This window comes from Epinephelus fuscoguttatus, linkage group LG24 (genome assembly GCF_011397635.1).
Source record: "Epinephelus fuscoguttatus linkage group LG24, E.fuscoguttatus.final_Chr_v1".
Taxonomy (NCBI): Eukaryota; Metazoa; Chordata; class Actinopteri; order Perciformes; family Serranidae; genus Epinephelus; species Epinephelus fuscoguttatus.
In genome coordinates this window covers 14,615,480-14,630,538 of record NC_064775.1, presented here as the reverse complement: position 1 = coordinate 14,630,538, position 15,059 = coordinate 14,615,480, and the positions used below count along the sequence as shown (strand labels likewise).

The window sequence follows — 15,059 nt, the reverse complement described above, 5'->3', positions numbered from 1 at the left end:
GACATAAGTAAGTACACACACACAATAGTAAGCCCAGTGCTGAAGAGGAGATTCAGAGGCTTAGTATCTAAACAAACCTGTGATGGTGAGAATTTCTTCAGAGATATAACGGAGTGAACACCCACTGAAAAGAGTAATGAATCCATTGATTTGCTTGATTACACTACCAATCTTTCTTCTCTTAAACTGATCCAAAATATGCCATATTTTGAGTTGTCACAAAATTGTTGTTTTTTTTTGACTGAGCCAGTGGAGACACACTTCTAACCAATTTACGACTTAGTGTGAGCTGAAGTGAATTGTGAATTTGTGTGAGCAAATCACAGTAAATCATACAAAATACTAGAAAAACAAAGTGATTAAGAAACTCTAGGCCAGTACACTGTAGATCATAGTAACCTGCTGTTAAAGCTAAAGGCCGTGGGGATTCACAAGTTTGCCATTAAATGGGTCAATTTTTAACTCTTGGGAAGGACACCGACAGTAGATCGGTAGGGCCATTTTCCAAAGCTGAAACTATACGTTGTGGGGTCCCTCAAGGGCGTGTACTGGGCACACTTTTTCCCTATTGTACATTAATGATATGAAGGTAGCCTGGCCATCTGAACTGTTTCTCTATGCAGACGATTCAGCTTTTTTCGTCTCTCATAAAGATTTAGCCGGTGAACAAAATTCTTGGCAAGAAAATCAGGGTTGTTGGACCGGTAAACACTTAAGACCTTGGTCCAAGCATTGGTTTGATGACATTTTAACTATGCTGCCATCTCCTGGTTGATTATTACACCACATCACATTAAAAATAAACCCTGGACTGCACAAAACAAGTTAATCAAGGTAGTGTTTAAGTTACCTCCTTGAACCCATTGTGATTCAGCACATTTTCTACAACTTCATCGGCTTCCAGATGATAACAGAGGCACACAAATTGAGTAAATAGTAGTAAAAGTATATTGAGGTCCCTAAATATCTGTCCAACAATTTTAATCACCTCAGAAACAATCACAACAATTCAATAACACATTCTATCTATCTATCTATCTATCTATCTATCTATCTATCTATCTATCTATCTATCTATCTATCTATCTATCTATCTATCTTCTCACACACTCACACACCCACACTCACTAGGTGGTAGCGGCTCGTCCACTCTCTGGTAACGACTGATGTCATGGCGCACAGACGGCAGGGAGCGAACGGACTGGTGGCCATTGACCTGAGCTGTGGCACCTGCAAAACATTTGGCCATGCATCACTTTGAATAGAAGAAAAGGTAGAAAAGTCCCCTTTTTATATGTAAAACCAAAGCTGCAAAACCTGATGACCTTCCAAATATAAGATCCTACAGCTGGCTCATATCCTCACTGCACAGCCTACTACTATCTACAACTGTCATAAGGTTAAATAGCACAACTGTTCTTTTTGGCAGGTGCAGAAAACATGATCTCATCTGAATAATACTCCAGTCTTTTATTAAATACTGCCCGATCCCCTCTGTTCTGTGATGTGGAGAGATGCCAGTCCAGATACTGCATGTCAAATTTGTGGCAACATACAATAAATACTAGTCATGGGATCATTCTAAAAATAACAAAAATGATCTGACTTGTAGATACTTAAAGAAAAAAATAGATAAAAAGTCAGTGAAGACTGTGTGGAAATCTGTAAGTGTTGCTATAATATTTATTTTCTTTCATTTTTATTTTACTGGAAAAATAAAGCAAAAAAACACCCAAGATCATCCTGCATCTCACCTGTCTCTCTCTCCACCCCCACTGCCCCGTTCTGACTCTCTCTGGCTGAGCATGCCTCCTGGTTTTGGGTCACGCCTCCGGAAGCTTGCATGGACTGCCTCCTCCTCCACACCTCCCCATCCTCCTCCTCCTGACTCCTGGCACTTGCTCCTAAAATTAACAAGATGTTTTTATGAGTGTAATGTAACAAGGAGGCAGATAAAAGCAGCAGAGTGAGATCTGGCTGCCTGTGCATGGTCCTGGCAGCCATAGTATGTATGTATATCATACCATATGATATCGTATGAAGGTAGGTTTTCATTCCTGATTTCAGTTTGTTTACAATTAATATTATTTTGTTAGTATTATAAAAGTTGTCTGTTCAAATGCATGCACCTAACACAGTGGGGTTGATGCTGTCATTCCTGACTATTAAGGACAGAGCAGAGAGGCAAGCCAGAGCAGGGCTCCAGGGCCACAAAGGCTGATGGGCATATGATTTTCCAAAGGGTGATAAGGGGCCTAGATGGCCAAATTCCTGTTCTGACTGTAATGTTTAATGCATGTTTTTAAATGTGGACCCCAGGAAGACTAGGCCTTAAGGGCAAAGCTAATGGGAATCCTTACAAAGAAACAACAAAAACATTTACCACCTACCAACTTCGGAGGTCCCTCCTCCCTGGTCAGCTATGATGCTGTTCGTAGATGCACCAGCTGCTGCTGATGGTCCGTTGGCCTCACTGCTTGATGACTCCCCTTCCTCCTCTGCCTTAGGAGCCACTTCTTTTCTTGTCTCCACCTCCTGAGGAGAGGACAGGAAAAAAGTGTGGAGAAGAAACTTTGTAACTTTCCATCTGACACCCAAGATATGTACTGTTTGATCACCAAACTACAGCTGCTCACCTGAATGGGTGAAAGTGGACCAAGTGAGGGAGTGAGGGATACTTCCTGGTTTGCACCTGTTCTGCTACTCTGCTCCTGACAGGTACATTCCCCCACAGACTCCATGGGCCCAGCTGCCGCAGCTGCCTCAGCCCCTGATGCCTGAGATGAGCTGGAAGCTGTGGAGGGTTCTCCAGTGATGTGTGCAGCCTCAGCTGATGCTCCAGCAGCTTCTCCAAGCCCAGCTTCAGTCTCAGCAGCAGCAGCTGGTGTTCCTTCCTGTGTTTGGACTGCACTTTCAGCAGCTCCAGCTCCAGATTTGGCCCCTGCAGGCGTCGTTCCAGGCTGAGCACTGGCAGAGGAATCTGCCTCTGTTGTGGCCCCAACTCCAGTCCCAGTCCCAGCTCCAGTCCCAGTCCCAGCCCCAGCTCCAGTCTGGCCCTGCGGCTCCTCTTTTGAACCCTTGTTCCTTTGTTGAGACTCCGATGTAGCCGAGTTCCTCGATGAGGCTGAGTCTATGCTCTGCTGTGTCCTCGTCTCCTGTGTTTGCTCCCTGTGCTGCCCTGCTGTCTCCTCATCCTCATCTGAGTCTATGTGCAGCATGGCATTGAGCCGTGTGTCCGTTGGAAAGCTAGAACGGAGTTTCGGCGAAGGCCCCGCAAGAGGCCGGTCCCCGGGGCTCCTGGGAGCCTCAATGGCATCCAGGTAATCGTTGAGTGACACCTGCCGGTGAGTGTGGCCGCCCAGAGCCACAGCAAGCAGATCTTCCTCTGCCATCTGCCCAGGCTCCCGCCACACACTGTCATCGCCATAGTAACAAGCACCGTTAACTAAAAGGGAGCCCTCGTCCGATCCTGTGGGAGAAGGCCCGTATGCAACGCGTGAGGAGGAAGATGGGTGAGGGAGGTCTTCATCGTCTGAGGGACTTCCAGGGTCACCGTTCACTGAGCTGCCTAGGATGGTGCCCACAGCATCTGGGGAGGCTTCTGAAAGAAAGAGAGGATGGGGGAGAGGTAAAAGAAGATTGGGGATAAATTGGGGATATTAAAGATATATTTTTATGGTATTTTTCAGCCTAGACCCTATTTTCCCATGTTTTTGTGTCTAAGTGACTCATGGGAACAATAGTTGGCTCAGTGTTGAATGACAGGGCTGCAGACAGCAGCAGTGAAACAGGCTGTACTGTAATACCTGCTGTCAATTTACAGCCACTAAAAGTACTGACAGGTTCAGACTGTTATTAAAAGTGTCTGATAACAACACAGGCCAGGACATGTTCAATAGTCCTGGATTCTTCTGCCAAAGAATATGATCCAGTCATCCAGTGGGTATAAATAACAAATGACTTTATCTTAACACTATCTAATGCCCCACCCCATTTATTCTGAAAGTCAGGTGTCCATACCAGAAGTTTCATTGTTCCCATGAACACAATCTGACTGAGCACTCCTCCAAATACCCTCTAAGTGTATTAGTTTGTCACAACTGAACATCTTGTTTATTAAAAGGGTGTGTTGCTCATTTACATTACCCCAGAACATTATAATACACACACGTACCTTCATGTCCAGTGGAGGTGATATCCACTCTGAACTGAAGCTGCCCACTCACATGGTCCGTAGGGAGACGACGACACAGGCTGTAGCTGACTGGCTGATCGCTGCACACACACAAAGGAGTTAAGACACATTATCAGAGAACACACAGTCACACGAGACGGATACACATGTTTACACATGCACAATGTCTCTGACATTTATCTAAACTGTTGAATATATGTACAACTGTCGCTGTTTACGTCCTATTACCATTAACTGTAAAATGTGCACATACTATACACCATGCTTCACGAGAGTACATAATGTCCTGAGCTGTGGATCAATATCAAATCAATGCCTGAACAATGAGCTGATTAGGACGCATTGATCGATATTGACTGCACACTGTTGAGTCACTGTGGTTAAGTGCTGAAGGTCAGATGACTGTGCGACCTCCTCAGACGTCCCCTTGTTCTGTCTGAGAAATCTTGGTTCAACCAAAAATAACCCTTTCATTTTCATTCCTTTAAGGCTATGATAACGTGAAACCGTGATATTTTCAGACGCGGTTATCGTACCGTGGAAGTCTCATACAATTACAACCTTATGTGTGTGTGTGTGTGTGTATGTGTGTGTGTGTTAACTCACTCAGATGTCGGCCCCTCTAGAAGTCTCTGCACGGGGAGGATCAGCTGACCTAGAAATCTCTTGATGATTGGTCGGCTCTTGGCAAACTTATCCTTCACCTCGATCTCCAACACATCAGTCATCAGAGCCACAAAGGTGTATTTCTACAGGAAAATCCATAGTAAAAACAATATATTTTCAACATGTGGAAATTTCGTATATTTACAGTTTTTGTTTGTTCCTTTTCTGCTTTTTTTTCGCTGTAACTTCTGGTCACTATCCCTGGCAACAGTAAACACGTAAAGACACAATAGTGCCGGTCCATGATGTGTGCTTCTGTAGGTGCATGTGTTCGTGCTGACCTCCCCATGCCACACAGGGTTGGTGGTGTTAGCTATGATGGAGGAGCGTCTCTCCTGGCCATGGTGGGTGAACTTGGGGAGGCCGCTTCTTTTCCCAGGCTGGATTGACATCTTCAGGTAGGGGTCAGGGTTGAAGAACATGCCCTTCTTCAAACCCACTGCTCGCATGTCTGCAGTGCAAAACACACATCTGTAAGTATGTGTGTGTATATTATACTGGGCCACAAATACACCACAGTTCCACTGAATGAGTCCTTGTACCTGATAAGGTGAAGCTGACTAGTTTCCGACAGTGTTCAGTCCCTGATTGGTCCTCGACTTGGCCTTCACTGCCCACCTGATGAGAAAACAACCAATAGAAGAACAGTGAGTGGATCACTTGTCCATCCCATTTTTAGAGTGAACTGATTTGACTCTTAGAGAAAAAAGAGAGTTGATGAAACATTAAAAGGAGGGACAACAAAGAGGGAAGAAAAATGCTCTTGATTCAAGCTGACTGCTTAAATTTCACTGACTCAACTGGAGTAAATGTCTCTCCGCTTCAGTTTGTGCTGCCAAGAGCTCAGGGACATGTACTTTCTTCATTCACTTCCCTCCACTGACTCTGACTGCATCCCTGCCATCTCTAAATTTGTTTCCAGCTTTGGTCTTAGCTGAGCGGAGGCCAAAATATGTTACCCAATAAATTCTGGGGGTTAAAGGCAGCGGCTAAGAAGATTCTCTTCTTAAAGCAACCTGTGCTGAAGTGGACACTGACATGCCTTTATTTAGTCACAGTGTAAGTGGAAGAAGAGGGAGGATCTGCAGCTGATAACCAGGTACTATATAATGTACCAGAATCCTTTTCAAGGAATCACACTGAGAGCTAACCTAAGGCTAAAAGCACCTCTACCTTTAAGATATTCACAAGGCCTCCTGACCTAACTTTCAGCAGAGCAAGCGGAGAAGAAGGACGTGACACTGCTGTTAAGCAACGGCCGCAGAGTAGAAGCCATGATTGTAGTTTGAAATGTTAGGCATTGGTAAATTTCTATGAAAATACTGGCACTGTACGTAACTGCAAACCCATGACTATGTTACATTTATATGTTTCATATGTATCATATCAACATTTCTAATGTGACGTAGTATATGAGACACCTGCAAACTGCATTCCACTGCAGACTACTGGTCAAGACCAACAATCAAACTGTTTGTTTTATAGTGACCCTTCGCTGCTTGCAGGGCGGCAGTAGCTCAGTCCATAGGGACTTGGGTTGGGAACTGGAGGGTCGCCTGTTCGAGTACCTATCCGGACCAAAATATGGAGCGTGGACTGGTGGCTGGAGAGGTGCCAGTTCACCTCCTGGGCACTGCCGAGGTGCCCTTGTACAAGGCACCGAACCCCCCATCTGCTCAGGGCGCCTGACCAAAGGGCAGCCCCCTCACTCTGAGATCTCTCCACTCTGCATGTTCAGCGGCTTTTTAGCCCCCAAACGTGGCTGATTTTTTGTGACCTGTGGCTGTGTCTTGCAGCTTTTTAGCCCCCAAACTTGGCTGTTATTTTGTGACCTGTGGCTTTTTGACCCTCAAACATGGCTGTTTTTTGCAACGTATGGCTGTGTGTCCTTTGGCTTTTTAGCCCTCAAACATGGCTTTTTTTTGCGACCTATGGCTGTGTCCTGTTGCTTTTTAGCCCTCAAACATAGCTGTTTTTTGTGGCCTAAGGCTGTGTAATCTGTGGCTTTTTAGCCACCCAAACGTGGCTGTTTTTTGTGACCTGTGGCTGTGTGTCCTCCAGCTTTTCAGTCCCCATACATGGCTGTTTTTTGTGACCTTTGGCTGTGTTCTGTGGCTTTTTAGCCCCCAAACATAGCTGTTTTTTTGCAACCTGTGGCTGTGTGTCCTCCAGCTTTTTAGTCCCCATACATAGCTGTTTTTTGTGACCTTTGGTTGTGTTCTGTGGCTTTTTAGCCCCCAAACATAGTTGTTTTTGCAACCTGTAGCTGTGTGTTCTCCAGCTTTTTAGCCACCAAACGTGGCTGTTATTTTGTGACCTATGGCTGTGTGTTCTGTGGCTTTTTGGCCCTCAAACTTGTCTGGTTTTTGCGACCTGTGGCTGTGTGTCCTCCAGCTTTTAAGCCCCCAAACGAGGCTGCTTTTTTGTGACCTATGGCTGTGTCCTGCAGCTTTTTGGCCCTCAAACATAGCTGGTTTTTGCAACCCATGGCTGTGTGTTCTGCGGCTTTTTAGCCCCCCAACCATGGATGTATCTTTGCGACCTATGGTTGTATGTTCTGCGACTTTTTAGCCCCCAAACGTGGCTGATTTTTTGCAATGTATGGTTGTGTGTCCTGCAGCTTTTTAGCCCTCTAAAAGGTGGCTTTTTGCGACCGGTGGCTGTGTGGCTCCCAAAGTGGCTGTTTTCTGCTAACCTGTGGCTGAGTATCCTGTGGCTTTTTAGCCCACAATAGTGGCTGTTGTTTTGGGACATGTAGCTGTGTCCTGCAGCTTTTTTGCCCCCAAACATGGCTGTTTTTTTGCGACCCGTGGCTGTGTATTCTGTGGCTTTTTAGCCCCCAATAGTGGCTGTTTTTTCATGACATGTTGCTGTTTTTCTACCAAGGATAGTGCCATGAAAATTGGGGAACTGCCCATTGGTCCGACCGCCCACTGGTCTGACATCCCATTGTTCCGACCATATTAAACCCATTGTTCCGAAGTCCCGTTGTTCCGAAATCATCATGATGCCCTGTGATTAAGGTCTGCTTAGGTTTAGGCACAAAAACCACTTGGTTAAGGTCAGGAAAAGATCATGGTGTGGGTTAAAATGAAAAAGAAAGTGGCAAACACATAAGCCGTGAGCCTGCTTCGCCTCAAGCCTTTCCCAGCTGACCCAGAGCCGGTCGCGGCGCACCATCAAGGCAGAAACATGCCCACCGGGAGCCGTTCAGCACCGCGGAAAGCTCCCCACACAACCCCAACCCCAGAGTTAATAACAGGAGGTTATGGTGTTTCACTCTCTTCTCTTTATGGCACTTGTACCTCGACCAGTAGCCTTCTTTTGTTGCGTTTGCTGATCCTATGGTACACAAATACAGTATAGCCTAGTATAATCACATATCGGAACAACGGGACGTCAGACTAATGGGATGTCGGACCAATGACATGGACCCGAAAATTGAATGCTGTTTTTTACCAAGACACTGCTGCTTTTCCAGCAGAGATTATGCCACCAAAACTGGATATTTTAAACCAAAACATGATCTTTTCCTAACTATAGCTAAGTGGTTTTTGTGTCTACACCTCACCACACACTAACCAAAGTGATGTTGAAACACAAAGAAATGGAAAGTTTTAATTACAATTTTTTTTACAAGTTTTAAAAACAATTAATGTACAATTGTAACGCATCTGTGGTTTGCAGAGACAGACAATGAAACATTTTTCTGGTGATTAGGTGTGAAAATACTAAATGCAGCAGTTTTTATGTGTAGGTCTCACATGTATGGAGCAAGACAAAGAGCCACTTCTGAAATGCTTGATAAATATGGTCACCAATTACTGGCCTCTGGAAGCCAATCAAATGGTGGATTAAGGGCGTGACATTTTCATAACTGGGATAGAGGTCATTATAGAAGACAGAAAAAACAAAAAGGAGTAGAAACAAACTAAGTGGGATGTCGATGAAACACACGCTAACATACCGGTACTCCAGGGTTCTTGACTGTGATACAAGGTGTTGTTGCTCTTAATGCTCCGCTTACACCATGATAGTATTTAAAGCAGATCTTAGTCTCCGCTGTGGAGAAAACACACAAATAAAGACACTGCTGTGACATCATGATGGTTATTTTCTCAGACTTGACAAAGCTCTTCCATATCCACCAAAGACATTACACAACTGACAAGTAAAATCAGCAGAATACTTTATCAAAGACAAACACAGCACTCATGGGGTCCACTCACGCTCCATGAAGTTGGGTTCCGGCTCTAGTCTCCACACGATCTGTCCTCTCTGGGTGCCATTCACGCCACGATTCTTGGAGTCCCACACGTTGGCCACACACGTCTCATCTGTTTAACACACAAGCACATTTATATTCGCAGGCTGTTCCTCTGTGTTTCTCTGTCATCTGTTTTAATAACACACACATGGCCTAACAAAGCTTATGTAAATTAGGCCGCACAGTTGTTAGACATTTAGTAAGGTCACAAACAGCTATGTCTCGACTCACTTAATGAGGCAGCAGCATGGGCAAACACTTCAGCAAAAGATTATTTATGTGAACAGAGGAGAGAGTTGGAAGTTACTTTTTTTAATCCAAGAGTGGTGTGCCAAAAACTGTAGTTCTTCTAATGGTATCTATAGGTCTGCCTGGAGACAAAAACAAGACTTGAGGACTCAATTACAGGTTAAAATTACTTAATGAGATGGAAACAATTATTTAAAAACCATGTGAGAAGTTCAGTGGAGAAATGCCTCTTTGGTGGAACTGCTAACAAGTCAGATATCGAAAATGTGTCAAAGAGCTACAGCCATGGCCTTCCTAAGGGCTCACAAATAAAGGTTGGGATTCACTAGTTTAATCTTCAACAGGGAAACTCTTCCCTCAGGTCATAAAACACATCCCTGTCTGTGCCTGTCAAGCCATCAAACATTTATGTGTACGTCCAGTGACAAATGGCTCGTGTCCTAATGGATCAATGCCGATGTCAGCCACACACACGCACAGGCACAGACACATATACAGGACACCCCTTGCCCTCTGTCACATCAGGTCACCATCAATAAACCATGAGCCTTTACTGGTGACAGCAAATAAGTATTCCTCACACATAGATACACACCCACACACCTGTCTGACCTGATAACCCTGCAATTATCCAACCCGTATAGAAGTGTGAGAGGTGTGACACACACACACAGGAACCCTTATACACACACACAGGTCAGACAGCAGGGTGAGGTTATGGAGCTCAGGCGGCTCCAGGGGAATGTGGCCGACAGCCAGGCTGGAAACAGTGCCTTCCCCTGGGGAGAAAAACCCTAGAAATCCCCCTGCATTGGTCAATACCATGGAAGAGCTGCAGAGAGGTTGGAGGGATAGAGAGAGATCACCTTTCACTGGCTCTCTCTGCCTCTCTGTCTCAGATAGAGGATTGTCCACAGGCACTCACTCTCACTCACACACACACACACACTCACACACAAAATCAGTCACCTGTGGTTTGAGATGGCCTTAGCTTTTGTAAAACGGTGTGTATTTCATTGGCTGCTGAAAGCTGCTCTTTCACACCTGAGCCTGAGAACTGCAGGGCATCACCGAGCCCAGCTGTTAACACAGAATGGCTTTTATCTCACATTAAACTCATGCAAACATATCAAAATAAACACTACTAGCCACTGGGAAAATACATTTGGATCAATGCTATAATGTAGAGGAATAAAAAACACTTGCATTTACTATATAACAAACTGAATAATACTTCTTGTAATTGGGTGACTGTCCCTTTAGATATTTAATTTTAATTTAACATGGATACACAATCGTAAATTCTTTATGCTTAATTCATTTTCCGGAACTGCTTATCCTGTTGGGCGTTGCGGGTTGCTGAAGCCTATCCCAGCTGACATTGGACGAGAGGTGGGGTAAACCTGGACAGGGCTGACACACAGAGACAGACAACCTGTCACGCCCACATTCACACCGACTGGCAATTTAGAGTCACCAATTAACCTGCGTGTCTTTGGACTGTGGGAGGAAGCCGGAGTACCAAGAGAAAACCCACACTGACACGGGGAGAACATGCAAACTCTGCACAGAAGGGCAAGTCATTGCGGTGTTTAGAGCCTTTAAGGTGCCAAACATAGTTGTTTTTTACCCACAAAGAGCTGTTGTTTTTTTACCCAGACATCACTGTTTTTCCTGCCAGGATAGTGGCACGAAACACATATGTTTTTCTACAGAGACATCACTGCTTTTCCAGCAGGGATTATGCTCCTTAAAACCAGGTGTTTTAAACCCAAACATAATCCTTTCCTTAAAGTTTCAGTGTATCTGCTCCATAATAACATGCAAATGTAACCTAGCCTTGGTTTGCACAAACGAACAATGCCACTTTTTTTCTGGCAAATGGATTGTCTCTTACAATAATGGCAGCTCAGGATTGAGCCTTCCACTACAAAAAATAAAAAAGAATAGTGAAATGAAAAGAACCCATTTTCTGATGCCGATAATGTACCACAGTCCCCTGAGGTAAAAAAAAAATGTTGTATTAATGGCATTCAAAAATTCTCGCATATGTTTGTATTTTTGTCGTATTATTATGGGACAGACAGGCTGCACTTCACTACACGCTCTGTCATTCACCTGTACATCACTCTAGGACGAGGTACTTGAAATGTGTGTGTATGTGTGTGTGAAAGAAAGAGAGAGAGTGTAATATGAGAACACAAATACTGCCCTTAAGTGCTACTGATGCTGAGTCAGCATCACTTTTCATCAGGATAACCTCCCCTCTTCTCTCACCACCTTCTCCACACACAACCCAAGCCCACCATCCATTAGCCAGTTAATGCAGCAGCAGCGGGGCTGATGCCATGCTCTGATCTTGAGATGAGTTGCAAGTTGTAATTTCTTCAATGGCAATTCTTATGACAACACCAGACAAATAGAAAAAAAGACAAGTGGACAGACAGGCAGGGAGACAGACAGAAGGAGAGACAACATGGAAGTGAGAGACAGGAGGCAGGAACACGGACGGCATGATGATGATGACGATGAGCAAGCAAGAACAGACCACAAGGGAAGTCCATTTGAGAGCCAGCTGTGCACAACTAATAGCTTGCTAAAAAACTTGCTGTGCTTTGGATTTTATAGTGATGTTACAGTAAAATTAATGGTTTAAAAAGACAGTTTAAGGTAAAGTGACACAGTAAAATGTTGTGCAATAGTGGTGCAGATTGTTTTTGTTGGCCAACCCAGTAGTTAACATCACCCTGGTTCCCTTGTCAAAAAGCACATGGGATTTTCCCATGGGATTTTGGATTATTGCAAAAAAGGTTAGAAAACTACCACCACCATAAGGCTGCGAAGCCATGTTCAGGAATTTATTAACAATTGCCTCTTGTAAGACACAAAAAAGCTTAAAAATTCATGAGTGGGGTATTTACTGACGGAAGCTATTTTATGTCGTAGAACAAAATGTCTCTTCAGCTTTCATTAACAGCATTTTATTTCAGGCATCTAACCAAAAACCAATTCAAAAACCTACTGCTTTTGAGATGAGGGAACCGAAAGTGCAAAAACGCTAACTCATGGTGTTAGGACTCATTCCTACACCACTGTATTTGGCCTCTAAAGCATTAGGCCCATCAGACCTGGAAATTCATAGAGGCAAGACTGCATTGATATGCTGACAAGATGTTAGCGGTGAAACGCTTCGTTCATTAATCATCTAACTGTTCGAAAATCCCTCTTCCTAACAGCACTTGTCCAATCATAGCTTAGCAACTCTTAACTATGCAAGGCTATCATGTCTTCTTCTGATTATCAGCTGATTAGGATGCTGACTCTTTGTCTGGGACATACAGCACAGCCTCGGTCTTTTAGCATGATATCATGTCGCCATCCAAAATCCCTTGTATTAAATGAGTCAGCTGGAAACATTAAAAGTTGGCTATGGAGTTTTCAGCCAGCTTACAGAGCTGATGTGAATTAGCTCACCAGCAGCTGGTGTGTAACAACAGTATCGAAAAGGGATGAGGCTTAGCGAAAGGTCAATGAGGTTACCAGCATTTCTGCTAGAACTTAAGGAATATCTTTAAATTAAAATATTTGTATATTCTACTGATTCATTATGAAAATAATAGCTTTGCTGCCTGTCACAGTAAAATCTGAAGACATTAACTTTGGCTCTGGGAAACTGATGGCTGTGTTTCACTACTTTCTATAACTTTACAACCTAAACGAGAAGTTGTTTCAGCAAAAGATAACTGAGGGGTTAACTGATATTAGACATTAATCACTAGGCACGGCCCTTGTTGTATCATATCAACGCTTCCATGAAATTCAGAACATAGATCTTGAGGTCGCCCTCCAGAAGCAGGTTTGCTCACCGATGTGGTACAGGCCGATCCAGTCGGTGGCATCCACTTCCTCCTTGATGTCCCAGGAAATCACCAGGTGGCTGTGGCCTAAAGTCAACTGGTACGTAGACGCCGTGAGTGATGAGCGGCTGTCTGATGTCACCAGGTCTGTGTCACTGTTGGCCCTCTGGAGTCCCACCCCTGCCGTTTCTGATTGACTCCCTGATGACATAGCAGAGGAGGACGAAGAGGTGGAGCTCCCGCCCTGTACCGACAGACTGCGCAGGTTGTCCGGACCAATCGTGTATGGCCGAGTGTGCGGGGTGCGCCGACGCACCGCCAGCAGGTGCTCCCGGGCGCTGCCGTTGGGGGAAGGTGATGATGAGGGAGAGGAGGAGGCGGTGGCAGCCATCGCCATAGTTCCCGCAGAAGAGGAGGCGGAGAAGGGAGGGGGCGAGAAGCGAGGGAGAGAGGAGGAGAGTTGGTGGTGGTGGTGGTGATGGTGGTGGTGGTGGGGGGAGTGGGGTTGGGGGTGAGGATGGTGGTGGTGATGATGATGGTGGTGGGGGGAGGAGGGGGCGGAGGAGGAGAGGGAGGGTGAGGATGAATGGGGGCGGGAGCGAGGGGGGAGGACGGCCGTTGTGAGAGAGGGGCGAATGGTGGAGGCCAGGTGGGTGAGGCAAAAAACAAAACAAAGGGGGTGGGAGGGGGAAGGAAGTGAGGGAGGAAGGAAGAAAGGAAAGGGACACTTGGGCCCTTTAGCTTAAAAGTGAACCAGACCAAACTGAAGAAGCAATGAATGCTGGGAAGATGAAGCGAGGACAAAAGGAGAAATGATTGAGGTATAGAAGTATAGACAGATGAATGGAGTAATCACAAGAGAAGCTGTCCAAAGCAACTTAAAAAAAAGATTTAGGGTTCCTTGATGTACATGTCCTTGGCCCTGCTGGCGTTCCCTTGGGCAAGGCACTTCAGAACTCCCAGAATCCACTAGTGGTCAATTGAGGTGTCACGAGGCAGTTTGAAACATAGTTAAACTCTCTTAGATCAGTCATGCATATCACGTTTCCACTGTGAACACTGATGTTGATTTATCTCTCTCAACACCCTAGGACGCCTGTCCACCCTGAATAACACTTGAGTGTCAACAGCAGAGCAATGCCTTGCTCTAGGGCACTAGAGTACTTCGTAAATCATCCAGGTATCCATTATGATACAGGGGAGGTGGGAGATGGGCAGAGAGAGACGAGGAATTAAGGATGAAAGGCGATCCGGTAATCCTTCTGCTGGTCTGTCCAGGAAGGAGGGGGTGATGACAGGGCGATCCTATGTTCCACAGGAAGGAGAGGGGTGGAGGGAAGACCTACAGGAGAGACAGAGAGAGAGACAGGAAGTCAGAAAGGTGATAGGGGAAAGAGGAGGACAAGGGGACAAAAAGAGGGATGGTGGTGAGTATTTTACGGTCAATACTTTGTGTATGTAGTAAATAGTCACTTTTAATTTTATTCTTTTAAACATCAGTGCCATATATTTCCTTTTCTTCATTACTTAAAAGGGACAGTTCACCCCAAAATCAACCAACAGTAATTTTCCATGCCACTAATGCATCTAAATCAGCCTGATGGGCGCCCAGTTTTGCTTACAAACTGTTTTCAAGGGGGGGGGGAAGGTCACACTGTTACTGTGTGTGTATGGTTGTTTACTGGATAGTGCAGAGGTTTATCAGACGCTATGATCAATGCTTCCGTGATCAGTATGATGTTTAGAGTTTCAGTGTGTGATTGTGTCAACTGGTGAAAGGTACAGAAAGATGGCTGTTGTTATTCTTGTGAGAAATATCACAAAC

General features: G+C 45.0%; 1 protein-coding gene across 3 annotated transcripts in view; it reads right to left on the bottom strand.

Annotated features, from left to right (window-relative positions):
• LOC125884698 (E3 ubiquitin-protein ligase HECW2-like) overlaps positions 1-15,059 on the bottom strand; it is a 49,850-nt gene that overhangs the window by 10,088 nt on the left and 24,703 nt on the right. For 2 of the 3 annotated variants that reach the window (XM_049569806.1, XM_049569805.1), the window contains 11 exons: positions 13,244-14,576; positions 9,091-9,198; positions 8,829-8,923; positions 5,404-5,479; positions 5,143-5,312; positions 4,802-4,944; positions 4,175-4,275; positions 2,637-3,601; positions 2,391-2,535; positions 1,755-1,904; positions 1,129-1,230 (listed from right to left, as the gene is read on the bottom strand). In XM_049569806.1, the coding sequence (XP_049425763.1) occupies positions 1,129-1,230; positions 1,755-1,904; positions 2,391-2,535; positions 2,637-3,601; positions 4,175-4,275; positions 4,802-4,944; positions 5,143-5,312; positions 5,404-5,479; positions 8,829-8,923; positions 9,091-9,198; positions 13,244-13,631 (2,443 nt within the window). In that variant the 5' untranslated portion in view covers positions 13,632-14,576. Of the gene's footprint in view, positions 1-1,128; positions 1,231-1,754; positions 1,905-2,390; positions 2,536-2,636; positions 3,602-4,174; positions 4,276-4,801; positions 4,945-5,142; positions 5,313-5,403; positions 5,480-8,828; positions 8,924-9,090; positions 9,199-13,243; positions 14,577-15,059 lie in introns of those variants that run through there. The other variant, XR_007448754.1, reaches the window with a different exon arrangement.